The following is a 27,865-nucleotide window of genomic DNA, read 5'->3' on the forward strand; positions in this document are numbered from 1 at the left end:
GTCAATATCACATAGACCATTTAATAGGAGACAGAGCGTGTCGTTGTTCAACCACACAAGATGTGGTCTGTGTAAAAATCAGTTAAGGGGGTCCATCACAGTCTCCCACATGCAGCATCATTGTGTGCAATTGTCACAGTTTGCCAAGTTACTCTCTTGACTGATAGAATAAAATATAGCCAGACTCTGAATTTTTTGATATATCAGAGGTCAGACCATAGAATTCTTCAATAGCTTGAGCATCTATTTTCTGCAAAATAAACAAGAAAATTGAATGTGCTGTTAGGTAAAAGAAGTACCAAACCTGGATCAAATGACTGTGTAAACACGAAAGACAAATTCAGTTACTTGTTTCAGGGTAGCAATTAACAAATTCTGTTTGCCATTTAAGCAGTGAAAGGGTAACATTCAGGGGCTAAACCCTACTGGTCTCAGTCATGGGAATCAATAGGAATGTTGGTCTTGGTGAACCTAACCGAATTAGGTATTTTCCAACAACAGCAAGACTCCTTGTAATGCAGTAGTGAACACTGCTAAAACACATAAATGTGACCACGTGACCCCTCCCTTCTGAAATTTCCAGAAACACTCCTCAAGACATGGCTCATCCAGTGCCCCACTGCTTACTTTCTTCCATTGGATTTACTCCTGGTAAATAAGACTTAAGACCTCAGTTTTATGAATGTGCTGCAAAGACATAAGGGGGTTGCTTAGGAATGAATTGTAGAATGCTCAGAGTCTGTAATAGCTGCAGGCCAGATCCTGCTCTAATTTACGTTCAGACAAAGCTAGATTGATTGTAGAATCCACACTTTCTTCTAACATCTAACATCCCAATTGTTCAAAAATTAAAATTCTAGAGCAATGCTAGCTTTACCTAATCCAGTTTTCCCAAGTGATGTTGCCAGGGATTGCAACACAGTTCATGGATATTTTAAGTCTTAATGAATTAAATTGATTTTATTAGATATAGAAATAATTCTAAATGAAACCCTTGTAGTCTGGTATTAAAAACTGATGTTGCTCTGAAATAAAACAACCCACTCTGACACTGACAGAAGAAGAACTACAGGATGAGTAAGTTTGTTCGCAGCCCACAACAGAGTTGTGCTAAATGTCACATTACAAGTGAACTGTGTCTCTGCAAACTAGTAACCTGCACACAGGTCTGGATCAGAATTTTAACCCCAGATAGAAAACAGACCATAAACATAAAAGTTGTGCTCATGACCTTCAGCATACTGACCTCTACAATGTCATCATCAAACAAGAGCCAAAATCCATGACTTTTCACAATAGTAATATAATGCCCCCGATTCGGCCCACTAGAAAGCAAAACACACAAACCCCAAAATATTAGAAGGTACTATTGAGTCCATTTTTGATAAGTCACTTTTCTATATGCAAGCAGACTGAATTATAACTAAATGTTATGAAGAACATAGTAAACCCACCCCTGGTGGTTCAGTAGACATTTACTCCTTTCACCTTTTTACTGAACTTTTGCAAAGGCTTCATAACTGGAAGCTAAATGTATTTTCATCTGTGCCAAGACCATTTTCAAATTAACCTATAGAATAATAAACAATTTGCTTTTGGCAGGCATCAACTACTGGAAATATTTTAAAGATGTAATGAACTAAATTTATGGGGAAAAACTGCTTGGTATGAACTGTGAATATTTAGCTACATATAGTCTTTGAGAAGAGGGACAAGTCATATTCTTAAAGCCCCAAGGATTTTTGTTTTCTTTGTATTTGACAATACCCCATATGTGAAAAGCTTTATTAAAGCTATCATTTTTGTTGCCTTGACATGAGAACAAGATAATCTGTTGCAGGACCTGCATGCTTCTTGGCTTTCACAGAGTCCTGGTTCCCAAGTTCTGTAAGTGGGCTCTTGAGAAAGGAGACAGCTCTATTAATTCAAAACAGACTTGTGACTTCTGGAGGCCTGAGACATTGTTTTTCGAATGAGTACAGATTTACTATGAGGGAGGGTGGCTAAGAGGTTCAGGCCACAACACAGGCAAGTTGGGGCAGCAGCACAATTTATGACCTCGCTCCCATTCTCCCTGCATTTTGTCAGGCATGCCTCTGCCCTTGGCAAATGTCTGGCAATAGCTTGAGATATACATGAAAGTATCTTACCTTCCACAGTGAACAACAACAGCTACCAAGTCATACATGCGATCTAAGTTGACAGCATCGCCAGATGTATTGAAGAGACGTAACTCCAGAGGAAATACTACACGATAAGACAGCTTAGTATATCTGTGCAATTGTTCCATATACTTGAATCTCTTGAGGTGTAAGGCAAGAATCATTGGCAGTTTTTTTACTCTCATCCTGTGAAACCATTAGAGTGCATGTGATAAAGCCATTTTGTCTTTCTTTAATGAGTAAACGTTTGCATTATAAAAGCACTTTGTAAGTAACAGTAGTCAAATAGCAGTAGCTTCTAGATTACAACACATGTAATAGCTTCGATTTTGTCTGTTAGTTCTTTGGCCCACACAGAGAATGTAGCTGGACTGTAAAGCTTCTAGGTATCTAAACACAATAAATATTAAGCCCAGGAGGGACATGGTGAAATAGCCTGCTCTTTGCTTACCTTTTCTGTGCCTCTTGTTTACTGCAGCAAGTTTCACAGTAGTATTTCTGTTCACTACATAATGTCTCTGTGTTACTGAAGTCTCTGTAAACAGACAGAGTTATCAGTTTTTAAAGGATCTTCATACTTTTGCCCCACTTGGGCTGATGAACTGAAACCCTAAAAAGACACACAGGATCAAATCCTCTCTCCACTGAACCCAGTTTTCTACATCTGAAGCAGCTCTACTGGGGATTGCATTGGGACTTTAGGCATCTGGTGGTTATGACAGACCTGTATTAGGAGCTGAGGCCCTCCATACTATCTCAAACTATCTCAAAGTGGGAATTTTACCCTAGCCTATTACATGTTAAGACTTGAGTGTAGTCACTCAATTCATCCAGTCCCTTTTAAAATTATTTGCAGAATGGAACAGCTTCAAGTGCACTTCTATCATCCCCAGATAGCTCACATTTTATGGTGCCCTTCTGTAAGATAGGTTTGAATCCTCTTACATAGAAGAAATAAATTGAACTCATTTTTCTGCATCCTCTAACCTCTTGAACAGTCTTCCAGAAGTTATTTGATTATACCTTCTTCATGTCTAAAAAGGAAAGTTTCAGCTAGTATAGAAGGCTTTTTAAATCCTGAGTAAGTAAATATGCTCAGAAATTGTTCTGGATTGAGCTTTTGAAGTGATAAAAGGAGGAAAGCTGATTTGATAGTGTCTCTTAGTTCACAGAGAAGATTTGTCAAAAGTCGCCGTGCCAATATACTTTGGAACAGAATTGTAGCTACCTAAAAAGCCTGAACTGTAAAAAAACCTGATTGATAGTATTTTTTTTTGCCACCTCTAGTGTTACACTGCAGCTGAGCAGGTGCTTTAAGAACTGTAAATGCAAACATAACCACCTATCTTCCACTTTAAGCACACAGGTTTTCTTGTGACTTTGGGCCTTAAATAGATATATTTTAAGTACAAAACTGTCCTTTTGTACTTGATTGCACCTACATTGTATCTAATAATCTTCTGAAATCCAGGCAAATTCAGACCCATAAATAATGAGCTCCATTCTACCATTACAGTTCACATATATGGAGGCTGAAGCTGCACTGTCTGCAAGTGCAGACTGCTTTCACAGTAGGCAGCACCGAAATTATCTTAGCAAGGCAAAAGGAGGATTCTAGATCATTATTTCTTCCTGGCACCATCACCACAGGGGTTGATGAGAAAGCTGAAGGCTATATAGGTTGCGATGGCATAAGTAGTAGAATTTATTTACATAAGTTCCTAAAAGTTCCTCTTTATTATGCTGTATGTTTATACGACAGGGAGGCATTCATATGGCTGAATATTATGCTGAGAATGCTTTTATTAGTTGGGTTTTTTTTCTTTATATGGACAAAATACATCTCCTGAAAGATAAGTTGCAACAAAACTTTGTTCATAAGGACAATTTTCTACCTTACAGAAAAATAAAGCACGATCACTGGAATGAGTTGCTTCAGTGGTACATACTGATCTCAAATATCTGATTTCACATTTGAGTTCAAAGACAAAGTTAACTGAATTCAGCCAATTCCTCTGAAAAAAAAAATGTTAACCTTTCAGGGGATCATGAATGAAGAGATGAAACTTCAAAAAAATATTAGAGACAGGGTCTATGTGGGGGGAATGCGACAGTGCAAGATTCAGTAGAATGTGTTTGCGTTAAGGGAAGAGTCTGATGTTTATTTTTAAAGCCTAAAGTGTCAATTTAAAAAAGACCGAAACAAACAACAGCAACAAAAAAATCCCCCAACAGGCTTGGAAAATAATTTATTTGTTTCCTTCCTCCCTCAAAGCGAAGCAACAGAAATATTTTTCCTAACATAAAGAAACATGTACAGATGGTAGGAATTTGATAAGTATGGGTTTGTTCCATGCCAGGCCTCCCACGAAAATTAATTAAACTCAAAGTCTTTCTGAATTCTTTTTAAAATGCATTAATTATTCTGAAATTGATAATATCTAACATGATAAGTTGACTGCTGTGGAAATTGCACCTGTGAAAGCCTGAGAAGTATGCAAGTACTTGATAAGCTGAAGGACATTCCCTTACATGTCCCCTAGCATTTCTTCTTTAATTCTTTTGTCTTCTACTTCAACCTGACAGACCAATTGCCCTATTCTACCATAGTAGGTGAAGCACAGTCATGAAACTTAAAGGCACTACTAATACCCTTATTCAGCACATATTAATTCCTTTTCTTGCACAAGGAACAAAACTGGTTAACTCTTTCCTTGTGGGAAGGGAGGTATGCAGGTGAGGATTAGATGCTTTTGCTGTTTTACAACTGCAACTTCAGGAGCTGTTTCAGCTAAAGAGAATTTTCAGCATGGCACTTCTAATAGATGCTGAATAGATGAAAACATGGGATTGTTGACTGGAGTTAACGCAAAGTCTGCATGTACAAGAACTATAGGTTTAAGGAACTTTATAGCTACTGATCTAGTTCAAAGATATTTCTAACTCTCCTTTTCCATTAACAGGCCAATCCGCATTTTGCTTATATGATATTTTAACAGATATTTTCAAATACACCTGCTCAAGCTATACTTATTTATAATTAATCTCATGTGCTTTCATAGCCCATCTCTCTGCAGCCTCTGTACTAGTGTGAAACCTGATTTCTGCTGTGTATATGCATAAATAATAAAAAATTTCTGTTTTAAGAGATGAGAGAGTTCTTAGTGGAATGAAAAAGCACAGATGGACAGTTAAAAGTCAGGATCAAATGGACTGGTAAACTTTGCAATTCCTAATAGAAACACAAATAAGGATATGTATTATATTTGTTATTAAACTTTCATTGTTTCAGGCTCCATTTCTTACCCTGTAGAGTCAGACTATGCCAGAGGCTTGTGTTCATTGGACCTTTTATGTACACAAGGATCTTTTCAATCTGAAAAGCTACAAGAATTACTAAAATAATATTCATCTGTAGTGGCAAAGAAATTCTTTCTACTTAAATGTTACCTTCTACAGTTTTTCTTTAAGTAAGATATCTTTTCAGTGCAGTAGCACTTAAAGCTGTAAAGACACAGTAAAGCATTTGTTATAAAATAAAGAAACAGCAAAGTTCCCCCAAAGAGTAATAACTTGGCTGTTCCTATTACTAGAAACCACAAGAGCACTTACACTTCTTTTAATAATGCATAATACCATAGAGCAATGAGAGGAAATCCATATTATAACTGAATATTTGCTTTCTAAACAGAAGCAGACATGCTGCTAGTGTAAAAACCAAACAGAATAGATGGTGATGACTTTCTGTTTAATCTGCAAATAGCAACCTGCACCTCCCACCTCAAGAAGAGAAAAACAGATTTTTCTTCTCTTACTTCCAAAAGGAACAATGTGTGGACTTCAAAATGTATGCCATGCTATTGGAGTAAAGGCAGATGCTGTACTGAAATGTATAAACAAAGTTTTAGGACATCCATTCTTCTCAGGACTGTTAGTTAGCTTTCTGGTGACATATTGTGCCTAATTTTAGGCAACTGCACTTCAGGTAAGATGGAGTTCAAGAGAGGATCAGTTGGAGAGAAGGCCAAGGAGTAATGGATGTGAGCAGAGATCTAGAGAAGATCGTCTGTGAAGGAAAGCTTGAATGACCTTAGGCTGCTTAAGAAAGTGATGACATTCTTCCTGTATGTAAAAGGCTGCTGCTAAGAGGAAAGGGAGTAACCCCTGGTTTATGTCCAGAGTACACCAGGCAAGTAGAAATGGGATTGAACTGAAACAAGGAAGATTCATGTTACACAGTGGGATAAACTTGTTAGTAGTAAGAACAAGAAGGACTAAGACAGATAGGCAATTGAGCTACCACTGATAAAAGATCTTTTGGAAAAGGTTGGACAAGCATCCTATCTGAGGTGGAAAAAGGGGCTAGCCTCTTGTGGTCCCTTTCAACTCCACCTGTCAATTGCAGTAGTGCAGATGCAGTTCTTCCACATCCCAAGTTACAGCCACTTGGTGTTCAGTAGTGGGAATTCTATAAAACAGCCTTTCCAAACAAAATATTTCCAGGAAGCTTAACAACTAAGTCAGTGCTCAGTCTCCAGTAAATATGTATGAAGGAACCAAGTAACAACTCAAGTTAGAAAGGACCATAGAAGATTCACACTTCAGCTTCCCTGAATGTCAGTGTGATTTCAAATCGACTTTGAAAATCATAGAGAAAGGCAAGTAATGCTAACAAAACCAAGTTCAAGGTAATGGTACAGTGAAGAACTTAAACGTGTGCAAATAAAAACCTGTAGTACTAATACCGATTCAATTATTGGTGACCAGGAACAAAAAAAGAGATGGGAAAAAAGAAAACAAGGCACATTTTCCCAAAGCTTCTCTTCAGTTTGCCCCCCTTTCAAAATGAGGCTAGTTACTGCAGTGTTAATTACTTGAGGACTAAGCACTGCTACAGTATCCTACAGGAGACCGAACGGAAGTTGAGGAGGAAAAACCTTACTGGATTTAGCACTTTTATATGTAACAGAAGTTACTTAGTACAGTTGTGGTATCTGCAGAGAAATCACTTTCTGACTTACAAAACGGTTAGTACCTTCTCTCATATGCTTTCTCTTTTTGTAACTCTCAGCTTAGAGTGAGGTGCCAGGCAACCCTTCCTAAGTATTCCAGAATAAATGTTACATGCAATTTCAAAGTTGGTAGCAATTTTGCAGCTTGAAAGAATAATTTGACAAATTGATACTCATTACCTTAGAGCAGCAACATAATGCCTTAAATGGTTTATTGTATCAGTGCCAAAACTCTGGATATTTTAAATCTCTCAGAATAATACTCCATGAAGTCCCAAAATTATTTTGACCTCTGAAGTATTTGGTTAATAGTTAAGAATCTACTAGGAGCAGAACTGAGACTCAGAGTAAAACACTTCTTGTAATTTTAGACTGAGACACAGAATAGAAATTTATATGGCAGATCTTTTAGACTTAAGAGATCTTTTGCCCTCTAGGGACTCTAGCACTCTCTGCAAAGCACTCACTTAACTTTTAATACACACATAAGTCCTAATCAACAAAGCTCTTAATAAAAGCTTAATGATAAGCACACTGAAATCCCTTTGAAGCCAATTATTCTTCTGCAGCAATTCTTTCAGATGACAAGGCAATCAATTATTTTACCCAAGAGATGATTTTTTTTCCTCTTTCAAACACATATATTGAAAAAGAAAAGTGAGTAAAACAAAATACACTGATGTATCTTTTGTCATTAGAGGAAACATCCAGTTTACAATCTTTTTCTTCTGCTTAGAAAATGTTCAAAACCCAGTGCTATTCTCCTCTTTTCTGTACCTACGAGACTTGGAAAATTTAGCAAACTCAGACAGAACTATCTGCCAGATATACTCATTTACCTTAGACAGTGTGTAATTGATGTGTTCTGCTCCACATCAACAGAAAGGTCAAGAAAATCTTCATCTTTGCTACTAACCTGTTACAAAAAATATACATGTAAAACAGAGACTTAGTAAAACACCATACATCTAAATGCTGTTTGTATCTATGTGCAGATGTTAAAGGTAGGGCAACTTTTGCAAAAGTAAGTTTCACAAAAATAACTCATTTCAGTGCTTTTTTTTTCTCTCCTAGTTCAGCATGACTATATTTATTAGTAGCTCTACAAATCCAGCTTTCATACAATTTAACTGCCATCTGTTCCACTTCTCCAAGCCCACCAACCATGGATCAGCGACTGCAGTCTACTGCTCATCAAAGCAGGGACTACCATCCGCTGTATTAGCTGTGACTGGTGCATTAAATATATTTCCTTGTTATGCAGTGTAGTCTAGTTTCACAGTTTATGCCCTAAGAAATTATTTCCATTAGTAAGAAAGCAATGAAAATATCTTCTGAATAAGCATAATTTTTAACCATGCTCTTTCCAGTGAGTATTCAGAAGGCTGATGTTACATTCCTGGTTAACACAGCTGCATTTCTCCATTGAGTATAATTTTGATTTAAAAATTAAAAGATTAAACCTAAAAATGGAAACAAATAATATTTTGCAAAATAATTTTGATTTTGCCAATGTTTTTTAGACAAGAGCTGAAAAATTATCATAATGTTTTTATTTTAAAAGTAACCCCAAATATTTTCAGAATGATAGACCTCGGCTTTTTGCTTTGAAAATGATTTTCACGTAGAGTGTGTAATCTTGAAGATGTAACAAACAAACAAACAAAAAACTTATCCAAATGGATAATTGTTGTAAGACTTCAACTGAGTCAAAAAGACTGCAGAAGTACTTACTGCACAAGAGCTCAGTCATGTTCAAAACAACTAATTCCGTTTATAAAATGCATGAATACTCTGTATTTTGCCTGCTATTACTGCATTTTCTTAGAATAGCTAAATCAGATGTTAGGATAGTGAAGTTCAAATCAAGAACTTCAGTGAGCATTTTGAAATGATCGTTCTGATGCAAGTCCTTCAGACCCAGATTTCTGCAATTCTATGGATGTGAAAGTAAGGTACTACTTTCAGCTCATCTTTGCATTATGTCAAAGATCCCATAAATGTGGCGAATGCAGTCTTGAATCCAAAGGAGTACCTTTAGTAGAGAGAATGTTGATATTATCAAAGATGTACAGAGGCATAACATACACCCAATTAAAATGAACAGCAGTTCTCCAAACAAAAGTCCTCCCTGAGACATGATTTGACCCACAGGGGACAGAAACCACAAAACTGGGAGCAATCAACTGCAGTTATAAGTACACAGCTAGAATTTGAAAGATACAAAACTTCAGAGAACATTGTGTCTCTACAGCTGGAACTAGAGTTCTGTCAGATACACTGCATGTCAAGAAAGAAGTTATATACTTGGAAAAGTCTTTGGCAAGTACAGTATTTCATCTGAATCCCACAAAGAAGCTTGGAATTTTGTTATTGATTTCATTACATCAAATATTTACCGAAAGGGGAAGATGAGTTAGTTGGAGCTGGAACATTACAAAACTAAAGGTAGCTGGAAAATCAGATTCAAACTGAATCCTTTCTAAGTGAGAATAAGAACTCCTGGATTCTGAATGATTCTTCATGCACTGCATATGAATATTTTAGCAAAGGAACATCTCTTTAGCTGGTTTACTATTTCCCAAAGATTTCAAGACACAATAATAGAAGAAAAACAAACTGGGAAACTGTCCTGGGTAGTATACATTATTTCTCCATTCACTGGAACATATAGATAAGCCTTCCTACAGCAACAATACCTAGCGCATTTTTTTCCATATAGCTTGATTACTTTAAATTACAAAGAGTATTGTGCAGTTTTGCTGTTCCCAAGGACACATCCTGACTTCATTAAAGTTTGTCTGAGTAGACACTGGATATTAGTTTAAAATTAGGACACAACTGTTTAAAGGAATTTGCCAGTTAAAAGCAGTTCTATGCTTTCACTTATTTTAACTTGCTATTATTATTGGATTTTTATAAATGAAACAGAATAAAGAACTATTTTTCAATCTCTCTTGTATTTTCACTATACAAGCTTGTTCCAAACTTGGTCTAGCCTCTTTTTTCATGTTGACTATCATTTGATCTCTTTCTTTCTAACCCCCTCTGACACAAATCCCTGGGCAAGTCATATTTTCTTGGAATAAAGAACATTCTTTATGATTAGAAATATCAGAATATGTTCTTTTACACATCTGTAGGACCCAGGTAGGGTTTATCTCACTGAATTTCAGCTGTCTAAAGTTATAAATATTTAACCTCAGCTTGCTGTCTGAAGATACCTTCTCTGGGCACCTTCTCCCGTCTTAAAGCAGACAGTCTAAAGTTGCATTTCCTTTGGAGGAAGCAGCACTGGTCTGAGTAAAAAACACATTATTCTTAGGTCATATCAGTTTGCTGGCCCAGTTCACAGCAGTGCTGCACCAATTGCAACAACTCAGTAACACCATGAAACCAGGACAGGCTGTATGGAGGAGAATACTGATACTGCTGAAAACTTTCTGTTTCATGAAACATCCTAGAAACAGATAAAGAAAGTATCCTGCAGGAGCTCCTTTGCAATTTCCATCACCGACAGAGGAGCTGATAAAACTAGTTCATCCTTGACACCTACCTTTTACAAAGCAAAGGTTAGGTGAGGTTGATTCAAAACTTTTTTGAAAGCCACTGTCAATTTTCTCCCCAAAACATCTCTTTTTTATCTGTGTTACTCTTTGACATAGAAACCTCACAGAGAGGAACTTTTGTTATTATTATTATTATTATTATTTCTTTTTACTTTTAAGTAGGAGCATGTGATTAAAAAATACAGAAATTGACAGCAGACTTGTAATAAGGTTCCCTAACTAAAACTAATTTTTACTCATACTTCAAACAGACTTCAAACTGACAGAATCCTCTAGAAAATATTAGGGAGATAAGGAAAACACACGGTTTGTTAATAACAAACCCTCCGCATGCCAGTCACAGTCCTAGGAATGAATTAACACAAATTCATCTTAACATTCCAGTTATTCATGGGATAGATAGGAGTATCTTCTTCAAAGTTACAATAATAAGGAGGGGTATTGATTAACTCACAAGGATTTTAGCTGTAGAGATATGTATTAGGGCAGCAAGACTTGGCATAGGCTAGCCAAGTAATGCTTAGAAAAGTAAATTTTTAGAAAAGAATATACTCACTTCAAGAAGTAAAGTCTACAGGAATATCCACAATTCTCAGATGTCTGAAAAGATTCGTATATTTATATATATAAAATGTATCTATCTATTAATGGGCAACAACCAAAAAAAATCTATCCCAATGCTTACGGTTTCACAGTTCAAACATCTAGTTTCGTTAGTCAGTGTTCCCTGAAAAATCTCATGCACCCAGGTGAGCTCTTGCTTATTGTTCTCTTCAGCTTCATTCATGTTGCCATTTTTCAGTTTCCCGTTTTGCTTTTCCTGTTTCTTCTCCTCCTGCAATATGTCTGCGATGGTGTTGAGCAGGTAATTTAAAAACTCATGTGCATCCTGCTGCATGTAGTTGTCAAAGAGATCTGTGAAGAGGACAGTAGAGATTTCTAAAGTTAAGTAAAACATTCCCTTCAAGAAAGCAACCTAAATTCATTATTTCTTCTCAAATACATAAAATCATAGAATCAAACATGTTGAAAAAGACCTTTAAGATCATCAAGTCGAACCTATCTCCCAGGCCTGCCAAGACCACCACTAAACTATATCCAAACTAAATCTCCCCTGGTGCAGCTTGAGGCTGTTACCCCTTGTCTTATCTCTTGTTACTTGGGAGAAGAGACTGACCCCCATCTCACTACAGTCTCTTTCAGGTAGTTGCAGAGAGCTATAAGGTTCCCCCTGAGCCTTCTCTTCTCCAGACTAAACACCCCCAGTGCCCTCAGCTGTTCCTGGCAAGACCTGTCCCCCAGACCCTCCACCAGCTTTGTTGCCCTTTTCTGGACCCACTCCAGCAATATCCTTTGCTCAGCATAGTGTTTAGAATTGTGCCAAAGAAGAGCAGTTCTGCAGTCATGCTGGCTTCAGTGAAGCTGTTTTGGGGAAGGCTTCATCTTATTAACTTTAGCTGACTGAAAGGTTGTGTAGGCTCCCACTATAGTCAATGAAGAAAGCAAGAGAGTGATGCCTCCTAAATTAATTCCTTAAACCAGTAACTCCTTACACTAGCCACCTAACTTCAGGTGGTCCTGACTCCCACCCATACATTCCAAGTCCCTCAGACACCTAGGAACATCATAAAGTTTGGAGAGTAAGACACATGGCAGGGAAACAAGACATTGAATGCTGATACATACTAGTGTACTGTGTCTGGCTGGGATGGAGTTACATTTTCTCGCAGCAGCCCATACAGTGCTGTGCTTTGTGTGGCTAGAAGGGTGTTGACAATGTCAATGTTTTGGCTATTGCTAAGCAGTGCTTACTCAGCATCAAGGCTGTTTCCAAAGACTGGTAGGCTGAGGGTAGGCAAGAGGCTGGGAGGGAAAATAGCTGGGACAGCTAACCCAAACTGACCTAAGTGATATGCCATGTTATGACTTCATGTTCAGCAATAAAAGCTTAGAGAAGAGGGAAGGGAGGGGATGTAGATTCATTACTAAGATGTTTGGGTTCTGAAGGACTCAATGCACACCAAAGCCCTGCTCCCCAGGGAGTGGCTGGAAATCACTTGCTGATACAAGGTAGCGAATAAATCTCCTTTGGTTTTGCTTTTTCCCCCCCCCCTTAATTATTATTATTAAACTGCCTTTATCTCAGCACAGAAAGATTTTCATCTTCTTTTCTCCCCCTCTCCACTTAAGGAGAGGAGTGAGAGACAGGCTTGGTGGGCACCTGGAAGCCAAGGGTAACCCACTACAAATGGCAATAATAACATCACCTCACAAAGCACATTTTTCACACACAAGTCAGATGAGCAGGGACTTGTCTCTGCAGTAAGAAATGCTTGCAGGAGGAAGAGAGAATATCTCAGTGGTGATTTAGTACAGATTTCTCCAGTGAAGGCTCAATTTGCCCACCATGTAAAAGAAAAAAGAATCCATGATCCCAGAAATAGGATCATAGAATCACAGAATAGTTTGGATTGGAAAGCACCTTAAGGTCACCTAGTTACAACCACCCTGCCATAGGAAAAGGACACCTTCCACTAGATCATGTCACCCAAGGACTAGACCATGGCACACAAGGAAATGTGTATTTTTATCCCCCTGGCTCCTGAAAAAGCTCATGTGGGTTTCCTCTGAAAACACTGGACAGATCCTTTGCCTTTGCAGTGTCTAGCCTGGACTCATAAGCAGGTTAGTACACCCTGAGTCTGGTTCTAGTTTTGAAAAGATGCAAAACATAAGATCCAGTCCCTAAAAGTGATCCCAAACAGTGTGGGGGCATTTATCACTAGATGATTCAGAGCTAACTTTGTCACACTTTCTAATGCTTGCTCTGGAATGAACTGTCTACCCATTTATATGCTGTCACTGGGAAGCAATTTCTTCCAGGTGTTTGATTCGTACTTTGTCTCTTCATTCAAAGCTCCTCTGTTTCTAAGCATACCACCCACAGTGATATGAATCCAGGCCAAAATGGAGTTGTGTGGCAGGCTTCCTTATTTCAAGATGTTCCTCATATTGCTTAGACAGAACTACAAGATCAGCCATATGCTGTTGCCAACCTAATGCTCAAAAAGGGCCTGATGTTTCACAAAGGAAGGCTGTGCTCATTTCTGAGGACAGGAGCAGTTGACATGTAGTTCACTGAACACCCCTGCACATAGTTACGTGTCCTGCAGGGTGGTTTTGGACCAGTGATGCCTGTAGCACTCCTAGTTTACACAGTTTCTATGCTGCCAACTGCCTTTAGTGTTTCTCTGTGCCGTAACTACAAAGAGGTAGTTAAAAAGTTACAGCAGAGCATCACCCTATCCCCAGCCCTAGCTCACTGTACAGTGTGGTCTGTCCCTCTGTGCTCTGAAAACATCAGTGGTTCTTGCACCTTTGGCAACTTATGAGACCTGATATGATTATTCCAAGCTTAGTATCATGTACATAGACACCAAAATATTAATATCTAAACACAAAAAGTAATGAAAGTCATTTATAAATTTAACCTGAACATCTGATTAATTTGATCACATTGCCCAATATTTATTTATACTTTCCTGATCAATGTATGAATGTCTAAGATTACTCCAGTTTTACACTTACCATTCTCTTTTCGTAGCCTTGATATGAACTTCTTTGGTGGAATAACTCCAACTTTCTTCTTCTGAGTAGCAATACTGTGAAAAAGATCTGCCAGGCAAGTCAAGAGATTTTCCTTCTTTTTCTGTTGGGCCTTGTATGATAATACATTTTCCCGAAACGGCCGACAAAAATACAGTGCCTGCAGCACGGAGTTACAGTAGCAGGTGTTCCCAAACTGCCATGTAAAATCAAAAACAGTCTTAATCCCTGTGCATCACAATAAAACCAGTAGTTTCATTCAACTTCTGGCTCCTGTGCCCCTGTCACATACCAGCCATTGTGCCAGGCAGCAGCTGTAGGAATATATTTCCATACCCACCCCTGACACTACACAGAAAAAAACTATGGTGTTCTAAATTAGCTAGGATACAAAGTAAGTTTCCACTTGCAAGACTCTATTTATTGTAGTGGATCTTGTTAAGCTTGTTTCCATATATTAATATATTCTTGCTGGCTTTTATCTTACAGATCAGTAGCAGAATGACTAATGTTTTCAATGGAAAGAATTACTGTATCTCTTTTATTTATATGGGAATAAACAAGTGATGAAACACCCTTCTCGCTTATACTCTCCTTAGTCAGATAGAAAAGCTGCTTGCTCCTCAGAGATTCTGCTGTACTTAAGCTTGTACATACTTCCATCACTTCCTCTCTCACATTGCATGGCTAAAATAGACTTTTAACTTTATTGAAGTGTAAGTTCTAATCCCTGGAAACATTCACAGAACACAGATAGATTCTCTGGGGGTATATCTAGCTTCAAACATCTGATACAGTTTTGCAATCCATTTTGCTTAAAATTGAACCATGAGCAGCACTTTCTCAGGAAAAGGCAATCTTACCTTAGAATGGGATTGGGAGAGAAAAGAAAAGAAATAGGAGTAGAAACAAAAGTTTAAGTAACATCAGAACCATAGTTGTGTATACAGTTTGCCTAATGAAAATCGTACTTACATTGACCAATCCAAAGTAGTGTTCATTGATTGGAAACTGCTCTGGGCCAATGTCTTTTTCCAGAGCAGAGGCATTGGTGCCCTGAAAATAAGGAGGAAGAAATTATTTCGAATAACAGTATCATAACATAAAGTTATGGACAGCATTGAGATAGGAACTAGTTTTTTCCTTTCAGCTATGATTAGCCAAGCTAATTCTGTCTTACTAATGGCAGGTATGACAGCCACAGGAGCTAATAAAAACATGTGCGGTTCTAGGTGGTAGAGTTGGCTTCTCCAGACACTCCAGTAATGGCTGCTTAGAAGTGAAGAGGTGACAACAGTTCTCACATCCACCTCCCCCTTATTTTTACTGTGTATGGGAACGGTTGTATCCCATTACCCTCTTGCATCATGAAGATACTTGTTGATCTTAAGCAAACCCCTGAAAGTTATCTTGGACAAACCAGTTCCTAGATGTAAGGCAGGTTTTCTAAGAATGACATACTCCTCTGAATCCCTTCTAATTCATCAGCAGCCTTTAACAACACTTGGGCTCCAGACAGAAACCCAGCTCTATGAAAAACATCACAACCATTAAAAGCAAGTGTAATAGATCTTCCATTTTGTCTTATCTGACATCAAAGGGTGCATAAGCCCAAGCACTCTTGTATCTTAATCACTACCTCAGTGTGGGCAAGTTATGTTCGGCTGTATCTTCATTCCAACAACAAAGTTGCTTTCACAACTACTGGTGTGTGAAGTACTACCACTAATTTTGTATGTTACCTGTAATTTTGCTATATTAAAATACCCTTTTAAAAAACATTTTAGTTACAAAGCAAGCTAGCAAGCATCACTCCTATCCACTCTACAAGCATAGAAATCACTGTAAGACCTGATAAAAATGCTGTATGTGGACAATATTCCCTATCAGTTACCAATTTTTAATCTGCATTAAAATTGCTTTACTGGCATCATACATTTATTTACTTACTAAGCATGCTCTGCAGTGTGAAGCATTCATTAATAGTGCCTATAGTATTTCCATCACACAAGAACAGCACAGTTGGTTGACTTTCATAACCCCATGTAAAATGCCTCTGTAAACATGTCAACACAGAAAACATCTGAAGACTCGTGACATTTCCAGTGTTCCTGACTTCAATGTTTCCTGTGCTCCATATACTTGCTCAGAGACTCAGAAGTTTCTGCTAATCAAATTGAATAATTTACTGTTCCTTCCTCATCTTCTTCCTAAATCCCGATTTGTGTTTCTCTACCGCACCTACCATCACCACTGCTTGCTATATGATGCTATTATTTCATGTCAACTCATCAAAAGAAGAGGATTTTAGTCAACAGAATCAGTGGTATGAAACTCAGCACAGGTGCTGGTTGAGAATTTGTAAGCATTGAAAGTAAAGCAGCTTCTTCAAGCTGTCAACTTCCAGAAAAGCTCCAAGATTTTGTATTTCATATCCTCACATCAGCTCTCTTTCCAGTCTCTTTCTCTCCCCCCCTAACCCTCCCCCCCCCCCCAGAGCTCATCACTCAGACCAAGTGTGTGATTTCCCAGACATTCCCTTTGAGACTGAAGTACTTTACCTGTGCAATGCTCCAAGCAAAGCTAAAGGGATATTGTTACTATCCTCTGTTAACCCTCAGTAAGAAATCTGTAAAAAGGAATGATCTATACAAAGCAATTATTGGATACCTTTCAATGGGGATGACAGTGTGATAATTATGCAAGTTCCATATGAAGATTACTTTCTTTGCCTGGAAAGTCAGCCTTGCCAAAGATACATAGATTCAGCAAAGCATCCAGTTTCCTGAGAGGGAAGGAACTGGTGGACATTTGCCTATCTGATATAACAGTGAAGCAAACAGCCACTCTTACCCTCAAAACCTTGTCTGATGAAAGAAAAACATGACTATAGAAAATTAATGCTGCTTCTGAAGAAAGGTATCTTCAAATTAATACTCATTGTACAGCATTCAGATCAAAGCAAACATTTTCTTCGATTACACTTTCAGCACTCCAGTCAAGTTCCCAAGCATAAGTATGAAATGGGTGTTTTTCCAGCTTTGCAGGAAGTATCTTCCACGCTGAAAATAATTCTCTCTAGAATTCATAGAAAATACTATCTCTAAAAAGCAACCTCCTACTCTTTCATAAACTACAGGCTAGCGTATGTTGTTAGACAAGTAGAATGCAAGTGCTCTGCTAACTAGCTGCTCCTCCATTACTCATTTGCCTTTCCTCCAGGGCCAGGGTTTCTTACTTCAGAGGACTCCGGATGGTTTGCAAACCCTTTCTAGCATTTAAATAGTCTTCTAAATATTGTGAGAAAGAGCAAGAATCAGGATTTACCAAACAAAATTATCACTGAAAACCAAACAAATCCATGACATGCACTAACTGATCTCCATATAAAATCCACACAACACCTGGAAATTTCCAAAGTGCATGTTGTTGAAGCTCACCCTAGAGCTTACCCTAGAGCTTTACCTTTCCAAAACCTGGCCTTAGCTGCAGCAAATATGAAACGAAACACTGAATGCCACTTTGCCAATAAAAGAGATGCTAAATACAATCTTTAGGTAAACAGACATAACTACCATGGACTTCATTACAAGTTGTGGCTTCTCATATCAAAGGCTATTTCAGTCTGGTTTATTTCAAGGTCTCCAAAAAGACACTGTTAAATTTGCAGCAAAAAATAGAGTAGGATGACAGGTGAAAGGTACAGAGACCAAATACTTCAAAGTAGAACACATCTCTGACATGGATTAAAAAAACCTGTAGACAGACTATTTAGTAAACTCAGACCATGCCACATGACATATATATGTTTTGCATAGTAAGTCTCCTCAAGAAGCACTTGACCTGATGGCAGATGAAATGATTGGAAATTTTCTAACCAAAGTGCACCAGAAACCATGTAACCAAGCCAGGTTTAAACTAGAAATATTATGTTATTGGAGACAGGCAATTCAGAACTCAGTTTAAGCCAACCACATGTAATATGGAAAACCTGATAGCCTACAGCAAAAATCAACCATGACTATTTAATATGGTTTTATAAGCATGGTTGTGCTTATTCCCACTTTCAGCAAGTCATTTTTGTCACTTCTGCAATGAAACCTCACTCAGACAATTTAAATGCAATCCATTTTCTACGGTTTTATGAAGAGTGCTGTGCTTCAGCTGGGAGAAATATCCTACCACTGCTGAATCTACTGTAGTTTCACAAAAAACAGCAAGAGTGGCAGTGCAGCCACAGAGCCTGAAATGAGGAGAGACCACATAAGTCAATGACCATGAAATAAATTCATACCATGGTACAGAGACAATAAAGAGGACTGGCTCCTTAAAAGAATACACTAATGAAAGAAATACAATGAAGTGACTGAGGTGGCCAAACCTTATGAGAACGAGAACTAGGTCAATGTGGAAACTCCTAATATGTATTCTGTGGTGTTGGTGAACCCTGACTCCTCTGAAGTTTTACCACTTAATTAAACAACCAGTATTGAGTCCTTATAAAATAGCAAAGACATAGGTTTGAAGACATATTCAAGCATGGGTCAATTCAGGCTAAGCCAAGATTTCAACCACAGCATTGCTTCAAAGACATTCTGGCCATATGACCTGTATTTTTCCTTTGTGTTATTTTGCTCTGGGCCTTCTAATGGATAAGACTGGCAGTTTTGTTTTCAGCTGAAATTTCTGATAGTGTTGCTAAGAATTTAATTTGTGCTTTGCAACACATGAAACAGATTAAGTAAAAAAAATCTCCCATTCCTTTTCATTTTAGAATGTAAACAAACCTACAATGCAGGGAAAAAAAACCTCACATCAGATTAGATCATTAAATCACATGTAGCAAAATAACCTAAATACAATTATTCTATGGAGGACGAGAAACAAAACAGAGATAATATGAAGAATAGTGCAAACAAGAAATCAGATTAGACTAGACTAGTGTGATAGAGGGGTAAAAATTGGCACTAACTTTTGAGAAATATGCATGTACTTAACATAAATGAGTGCAGTAATGAAATCAGAACTTTTTGTAGGTGACCTGTTGAAAACCTGTTAAAATAGGTTAATAAACAGAAACACAGAAGAGCTTCAGTTCACATACAGCTGTGAATTAGATCCTTTTTTCTTAGTATTCAGGGAAAGTAAGAGCAATGTACTAGAAATAGAGTTGTTTTCTGAAGGGGGAAAATGAAGACTTAAGACAAACTAAGGATGACGTCTAGGCTGGTAGAAGAGAAATTAGAACAAAAATAGAAATGGCTTCAGGGCCAGGCAACCAGAGTTTCAGGATTTTGGAAGGCACAGCATATGGGAGGGAAGGGAAAAAGAAGATACAGACAGATGTGAAAGACCTCCTGGCCAACAAATGGCAGTGCTAGATAACTCAAAAGAGAGGAAACAACAACAAATAAAATCCCAAATTAGCTCCCAGAAGCAAAACAAAGGAAATGAGAGTAAGAGAAAAGCGAGCAATATCATACCATGCAGTATATATGCGTGCAACTGCTTTCAACAGACACATTACCTGTCCTCAGTGTTGGACCTTGACTATCCTCAAGGACAATCTCAACTTTCAGAGAGGTAATGCGAGTACTTGGAATAGCTGAACCAGACTTCTTCCAAACCCATAGATACTAAATGGCAAACCTGAAATGTTTCTGTCACTTTTAAAATGTAAATCCCACAAGATGGCTGAACTTCACCAGATTAGCTTTTTCCTGTTCTGCAAAGAAACGCTTCATTGTTTCTCCAGCAGAGATATTTTGGCTCTTTGTTCCCACAAGATAAAAGGGGAAAGATAGGATGCTATGAAAAATGTAGGGGATCATAGTAAACAATAAAAAGAGTTTTTTCCCCTAAACAGTTTTCTGATCATTAAGGCAGATTACAAGAGCTTGAAAGCAGATATCTGATTTGTTTTTTGCTGGATGCACTAAACTACCTCTTATCACAGAACTAAGTGTTACATACATCGTAAATAACTTTTGCTCTTCACTGTGTGGTTACCAAGAAACAGATAAGAATTGAGAGGCTTGAAATTCTGAACCACTTACTTAAAATCTTGGACAAAATGTTTAAGGCACTCAGTCTTATATAGCTTAAAAAACCCTTGGTTTTCTCAAAGCGCAAAGCAATCAAGTACTGGAAGTGAGGTTCTAGTGACATGTTGCAAGCATGGTATCTAAATCTAGTAGCAATTTGTTTAAAAATCACCTTTAAAATTTCCAGGATTAGACAAGCTTTACCAAACTGCAGCTCTATTCTCTCATGAGTCTGTCTCTGTTCCCAGTTCAATAGTTCCTGGATTAGTGGCACTCAGGCTTTTGCTTGAACAAGTAGCAAAGCCTTTTATTTTTTGTTTTGGCCAGTTTCCTTCTTCAGAATACATGACCTCAAGATGGCTTCACAAGTGAAATAGAGACTGAGGTTTGCTTACAGGCTATAATTTCTTCAATAACATTTTTTGTCTGGGTACCCAGACTGCATACATAGTGCATTCTAAAGGCAAGGCACCCTCTAGACTTCATCACAGCTGCACCAGCTGAAGTACTCTGATAACCTGGAGGCAGAAGGAAGAACATCTTCATTAAATCTCAATATAACATGAGCTATGAGGTCTGCAGTTATGTTGCAGGGCAGGCTTAGAATTCAAAATTATCTTTGACAGGGTTTTTCTTTTAGAGAAGTGCTCTAAAAAGTAGAGACAAGCGCAAGATTCTGCACATCAAGAGCAGAGTCATCCGTACATGCACAGAATGGGAAACAGCTGACCAAGGTATGAACAATAGGAGAGGAGATGAGAGGAAATAGTTTAGAAACTACAGTGCAATGTAAGATGAATAAGCATCAGCTATGCAGTGCTGTTTCAAAGAAACACAACAACAAATGTTGACAACATAATGAAATTCCTACAGACTGGAGCCTACAAAGTTCTTAAACTTCCTTGTTTAACTTGTCACTGGCAAGACTTCAGGCAAGACCTTACAAGCAGGTTTGGGCACTAGGTTTCAAGAAGGATGAAGCTAACTGAAGAGAATCCAAAAGAAGGCAGTCAAAATGAAAATCTCAACTCCAGAGAAAAATGACCTGTAAAAAAGGTTGAACCAGGTTGTGTTGCATACAACAGAACAGACTGAGGCAAGGCAGGACAATATTTTCAAGTACATAGTTTGCTACTAGAAGAGAACCAGACTGTTCTCAATCTCAAAGGTGGACAGGACGGGAAGTACAGGTAAGACATTGGAAACATTCTAGTCATGAGGACATTGAAGAATTGGGATAGGCTGCCTAGAGAGATGGTGTAGTCACTACCCCTGGAAATCTTTGCGTTTGACAGAGATACATCAGAAATAGCACAGGTTTATCAATTGGAATGCCAGTGTAGAGTTGGAGACTTTATTGTCCTAGGACAGTTTGAATGCAACTCTTATTAAGTCATTCATTGTGAAATCAAATTAAATAACCACAAAACACAACATCCAGTAACAGCTAGCTTGAAACCATCAACACAGCAGTGCTCTCTGCAAAGGCTGAACGTACCTAAGAACATGCTTATAATGGAGCCACGACGGAAGAGATGAAAGCAGAAATATTGATATACTATGGTGTTTAGAGTATATAATATATAAGATATACTATGGTGTTTAGAGTGTATAATATATAAGATATACTATGGTGTTTAGGGTATATAATATACCTAAATGTATATGAGTGTATCTACCAAACAGCCAGCCAAGGACAGTGTTTTGAGGCTAAAGGAAGATCAGCAGAAGAGACTTTGCTGCCTGCTTCTCTGACTGGCCGTGATTTAACACCACAGACTCTTCCAGACACACACCATAGGCTCTTCCAGCCTATCAGAATCTCAGCTCCTCTGTGGCACTTGCCCACCACACAGTTAATCAGGTTCCAGAGTCTGCTTTTAATGCCATCTTCTCCACAATTCAGACTCACTCAGCCTTTCTGAGCTATAATTAAGAGGTTCCTTTATTAAGGTATTTAGCAAAACCACTGATTTGCTATTTTTAATTCAGCAACTTGACGTCAAAGACAATAAGTATTTGAAAGAAACACACTGTAAACCACACATTGTATTCATTAATTGTCCTGTTTTGCATATCTTCTATGTGCTGGTAAATGTGAGGTATCTCAGATGATACCTTTTATCAGAAGTGATCTGAATTCATTTGGAATCTTCCATTTACTAAATTGACAGAACACTCTGAAGTGTATGAAGTGGATTATTTGAAATACTATTACAAAATTATGAAAAGGGGGAGTTAATACCTGTTATCAACAGAGCATTAAAAGGTATTTAAGAGAAATATGGTCTGCAGAGTTTGTAGCCATCTCTGTAAATACATATGTCAATACATTCTGAAATGGTTAGATGTCCTTCACTGTACATAACAGTAATATCCGTAGACCGCAGCTGCAGCATGAGGTTAACTCAGAACTTCAGGCTGTACCAAAAGCTTACCAACAGAGAAACACGCTGCAGAGGATATCAGTAAGTAGCAATCTTAAAATGCCAGCATGCCTATCTACCTTTGAATCAGAATTTTCCACCTGACCCATCAAGTTATCTCACAGAAACAATACCAAAGAGGATTATAGCATCACAGGGGACAAAATAGTTTGTGTCTACCCAAGGGCTACATGGTACTGGGTGTTGGTATTCCCTCAAACAGGCTTTCTTCTGTGTATCTTGTGCTTCTTCACATCTACCGTACCTGTCCTACATAAAAGCTGATGATTGCCTCTTTTGTGCCTCCTTCTGTGATGAATGTGATGTGCAGACAAACTGGATGAACTCTCACAGTGTCTGAAAGGCAAGTAAGTGGAACCCTGGGGACTAGACCTCCCTTTTCAGAGAGGCTGGCCACTGTGTCCACACAAGAGTCCCTCAGATTCCTTTGGTCACAGTTGCCTTCATCACCTCCACCCCAGCAAAACTAGTTTCAGCTCTCTGGTCTCATTAAACAAACCAGTGCATAATAACTAGTCCTGTTGCTGTTATAACTGGGGGAGGGGGGGTCTGGTAAAAGGCAATAGAGGAATTTTCTTTAATTCTAGAAAGTTGTGCATTTGAATACTAACTATAAATGAATGTGCCACGTGGAAAGTTTGCACATTCTTTCTTACTGATTAGCTCCTACTGTGTCTGCCTGAGCATGTGAGAGCTTACACAGTGAATATGTAGTACTAGATCCCTTTTGCAAGCAAGTTAAATACTGTTGCTGGTTTCTTTGGTTCAGCTGTTCTGATCTTGGAGAAGACTGAACCTCTACCGTCTTCAGGAGGCCAAAATTACAACCTGAGATACTAGATCTCAGGCAGTGGAACAGAAAACACACATCCTAAAATGATTACTAGCCAGGCTTCCTTAAGCTAAATTCATTCAGCTAAATTTCATCTATTCTACCCCTTCAGGACATGAAAGTACTTGGACAAACAAACATAAAAACTTTGTCAAGAAAGGACTACCGCTGAAAGCATACTCTGTGTAGCATTCAGAGCAGGACAAGTACTTCAGGACCAATTCCTCCCTCTGTCTGTCCCTCCTCCTTCCAAGAAAATCAAGCAAGCGTCATCCATGCATTTTCTTTTTGTAAAAGTAAAAAAACCCAAATCACTAAACAAACAAATAAACTGAACACAGCAAACAGCTGTGGACACTCTCAAGTGGAACTGTAATGGAAAAAATATAAGGAACAATATTGCTGTGTTCTAATAGCTTAAAAAAAACTTAGAAACATACCATCATGCAGCATTATTTATCAAAATATACTATATTACCTAAGAATTATTTCCATTTCTTAGTCCACAAATTGTAAGTAGTACAGGAACAAGGTCTGGGAATTAATGTCTTTCATAGATTTATACATGCCCGAAATCAAACTAGAACTGCAAATATTCAGGTTCTATACAGGTAAAAGATTTTCTTATATGCCTCTAACCTTCCAATAACCCATTCTTATATATGATCCCATTCTTATATATGGTTGTCATAGGTCCTCCTCCAGACAAGTGAGTCCAAGTCCAGTACCTTATCTAAGGAGACTCATTTGTGGAGGAGCCATGATGCAGTGTTGCCAACACTTCCAAGAACTTATATTTCCCTTACAGCCCTAAATTCCTGTGGCTTCCTGACCTTTGGTTTTGTTTTTTTTTTTTGGTTGTTTTTTTTTCCTAGGAGAGCTCCCAGTCTCTGTGGATTATCCAGAAAAGTCTAAATGTGACCAGCACAACACAACATTGCTAAAAGCTAAGTACACATACCCCAAGGAATATGTAGCTTTAAAACATCATTACCGCTAAACCAACTTCACCTTCTGCTGCAGTACTGGTACTATGAGATAGAGCTGCTTTGAGTTATGAGTTCTTGTATGCCTTTCCTGCCTGAGGCTCTAATTCTTCCTTTCAGTCTCAGATGGTACTGTTGCAGGATATACTGGCAACAACAGCTGAGCAGAACACCATTAGAATAACCTCATCAGTTTTGCTGTGAATCCGTTCAGTCCTTGGAAGAAGTATACCAAATACAAGTACACCTATCTGAAGTGCATGAGAAAAATCGTGGAGTTCCTAGTACTTTATGCCAATACTGAAATCTTACAGCCACCTAAGAGGCTCCAGCTCCCCTTCATGTGGTGCTGTCTTGTGCAGTACACCCACCACTCATCAGCAATAAATTCTGGAGCCTGCCTCAGAAGGAAGTTGAGCACGCTCAGGTCTTCTATTCAGTCCTGTACTGTTTCTTAAACCTTTATGTGCAATATCCCTGGCTCACCAGGCACAGGGATGGGAATTATTAAGAATAACAAAAAGTTTAGGAAACTACTTATTGTTGGCAAAGAAAGGTGGGCACGATGATTATTTTACCCCAAGTCTAGATTTCATAGTAAGTCTTTTTAACACCAAATCCAACGCTCCATCTCCGCATTTCAGAGCGGGCACTTCAAAGGGAGGACTGAGGCTTAATTCAAAACTATGTGTGGGATGCCCTGGCCATCTGGTTGGGAAAAAAAGAGCACGCCTGCTTAAGTGGAAGTATGGACATGTGGAAGGGGAGCAGGCAGCAATCCACACTCCATCCTCCAGATCACTGCTGATGACCCCACAGGAGCCAGGCCTCTGGGGCTGTTCCTGCTGCCTTAGCCTAGATGCTCCATTCTCCATAGCCCATGAAGGGTGCATGTGGCATCACAAGCACAAGGAGTGCTGGGGCACCACATGGAGGGAAGCTGGCAACTGCATATAGCTGCTCTTGAAGAACCTGGAAATAAGGGGCAAAAATACATACTAAAACAACAAAATGTGCAGAAATAGGTTTCTTTTCTGGTTGCACTGGGGTGCTTAGCACACACCTATTTCTTTGGCAAGTTTATTACTGCCTCACTATATTAATAAACCTTTGACAGACAAAGTTTGAGTTCTCCCTTTCCCCACCAACACATTTCCAAAATCTAAACCCAATCAGATGCTCCAAGTTTGCTAGGGTTAAAATTACACCCAAGAACAATGCAGAAAGTGTCCTTTCAAGTGTTCCTGGGAAGGAAAGTGGCAAAATCTGAAGATAACAAACAAAATAATAAAGTTTTCTTATTTCTTCCTAGTTGCCTAGTCTGATTTAGATAAAAGCTAAGTGATTCAAAAGTGCTTAACAAATAGTAGTCCTCTCTGAGTGGCATGCAGTGCCAACTAAATCCTGTTAGATCTAAAGCCAAGACTTTCTGGAACAGGTACCTAGCATCAGGGTCCTAAAGCGTGTAATCAGACCTATAAACATCCTCGGTGTCTGTGTAACCTGGGAAGCTCCTGGCTCCATGAGACCACAGCATGCCTGCCTGAGATTGTTAAACGGGATCACTGATTTAATGTGGATTCAAAGCCCAGTTCTGGGGTTTTCGCAGCATCACTAGGGCAGGAGGAGAAACGGCGGGCTGTGGCTCCGTCTGCAAAGCGCATCGGCTGGGGCCAGCCCTGCTTCGAAGGGCCCCTCACCGGCTCAGCATCTCCCGTCCCTCCCCGGCCCATTCACGAGCTGTTCCGAGAAAACTCCTCGGGACATCGCCAACTCGATCCCAGGCACGTCCCTGCGCAGCCTGCACGGCTGCCCCGCCGCCGGGGGCAGGGATGCGGTCGCTTCCTTTGCCTGGCGCCCCTGGGGGGAGCCCCCCCGCCGGCCCCTGTCGGGCCTGCCGGCGGAGGGGCTGCGTGCGGCCCCCACCCCCCGGCCCGGCAGCACTCACCATATTACAGATGGAGGCGATGTTTCTGACGGTCATTAGTCTAAAGGTTGCAGCGATCCCGCACCGCCATCTTTATAAGGTGAAAACAGCCCCGCTCATGGTGGGAAAAGCGCAGGAAGGGAGAGGGGGCGGCGGCGCTTTCTGCTCCAGGGCTGGGATAAAAGCAAGAGGAGGGGACAGCACAGGCACCCTTTGCACCCGCAGAGCGGCGAGGAGGACGGAGCTTCCCTTCCTCCCTCCTCCGGGCGAGTGACCGGGAGATTCAGCACAGCGGCGGGAGCAGCCGCATCTCCGCTCCTTCCGCCTCGGGCTCTCGCACGGTCCGCAGGGCCCCGGGCTCCCGCTGGATTGCTCAGCCGCGCCTCTGCGCCAGCCGGTACCGCACTAATCTCTCCCTTCCTCCTCCTCCTCCTCCTCTCCCGGCGGCTGCCGCTCGCCGCTCCATTGCAGCGCCGCGCCCGCTGATCCGCTCTGACAGCGCTGGGCAGGGAAGGTCAGCGGCAGTGCCCGGCACCGGGCACCCCGGCGGGGCGCTGCCGCCGCAGCAGCCAATGCGCTGCGGGGAGGAGGGGGCATGGAGGGGGGGACGGGGGTGCATCAGTCCCCGGGCCGGGAACAGCCACAGGGCTGCAAAACTCGGGTTCGGTGCACGTTAAGTCAAATGGGCAGGGGGCAGGTGAGGGACGGGAAGGCAGAGCCCAAGCAAGCCCACACGAATGTGTGGCAGTGCCAGTAACACTGTAACCTAGAACACGATCTCTTCGCCTAATCTGGGGTACGCAGGAACCCAAGCACTACAAACCGCAGATCTGGAATGTCACTTAATGCCCACAGAAGGTGTTTTGTATTGCCATTCATGCAGATAGCACTTATCTTCAAGAATACCGGCTTGGGACCATGTCCGCACCACACACCTTAGTGCCAAAGCGCATTCATACAACACCGTTAATGTGATAATCTCAGTTTGTCTTCAAGTACAAATAAGTCAAGGCCCATGCCTTTCTCCAGGGCAGAGTAGTAGGAGTGTATAAAACTTACAGACGTGATGATAATAGGCACAAGGTTGTTAAATAGCTAACTTGAGGCCACACAGCAAATCGCTGAGGGAAGAAAGAATTAAGTTCAGCTAAGGCAATGATTCATCTTTGAATTTCCCATTTCCTTAGCAGATGTTGCTGTTCTCAGCAGAAGCAGAAGGCCCATTTTTTGTTCCTCTGCAATGCTAAGGAAACCATTCAGAGGAACAGAGAACTGCTACC

The 27,865-nt window shown here is 39.7% G+C and overlaps 1 protein-coding gene across 1 annotated transcript; it reads right to left on the bottom strand.

Moving 5' to 3' along the window:
- USP46 (ubiquitin specific peptidase 46) lies at positions 1 to 26,954 on the bottom strand. Its single transcript, XM_005149087.2, has 9 exons — positions 26,607 to 26,954; positions 15,325 to 15,405; positions 14,332 to 14,545; positions 11,429 to 11,658; positions 8,014 to 8,090; positions 2,614 to 2,697; positions 2,151 to 2,348; positions 1,247 to 1,325; positions 1 to 250 (listed from the first exon to the last, which is right to left on the bottom strand). The coding sequence occupies exons 1-9, from the start codon at positions 26,640 to 26,642 to the stop codon at positions 149 to 151; spliced, it is 1,101 nt and encodes a 366-aa protein (XP_005149144.1). The 5' UTR covers positions 26,643 to 26,954; the 3' UTR covers positions 1 to 148.
- Positions 26,955 to 27,865: the final 911 nt, after the last annotated feature.

This window comes from Melopsittacus undulatus, chromosome 7 (genome assembly GCF_012275295.1).
Source record: "Melopsittacus undulatus isolate bMelUnd1 chromosome 7, bMelUnd1.mat.Z, whole genome shotgun sequence".
NCBI lineage: Eukaryota > Metazoa > Chordata > Aves > Psittaciformes > Psittaculidae > Melopsittacus > Melopsittacus undulatus.

Bases quoted from the DNA above. Each gene is read 5' to 3' on its own strand.
- USP46 (XM_005149087.2), bottom strand. From the start codon at position 26,642: ATGACCGTCAGAAACATCGCCTCCATCTGTAATATG. The intron at 15,406-26,606 runs GTGAGTGCTGCC...CCTTATTTTCAG, and splicing joins TCGCCTCCATCTGTAATATG to GGCACCAATGCCTCTGCTCT. The intron at 2,349-2,613 runs GTAAGCAAAGAG...ATGGTTTCACAG, and splicing joins AAACAAGAGGCACAGAAAAG to GATGAGAGTAAAAAAACTGC.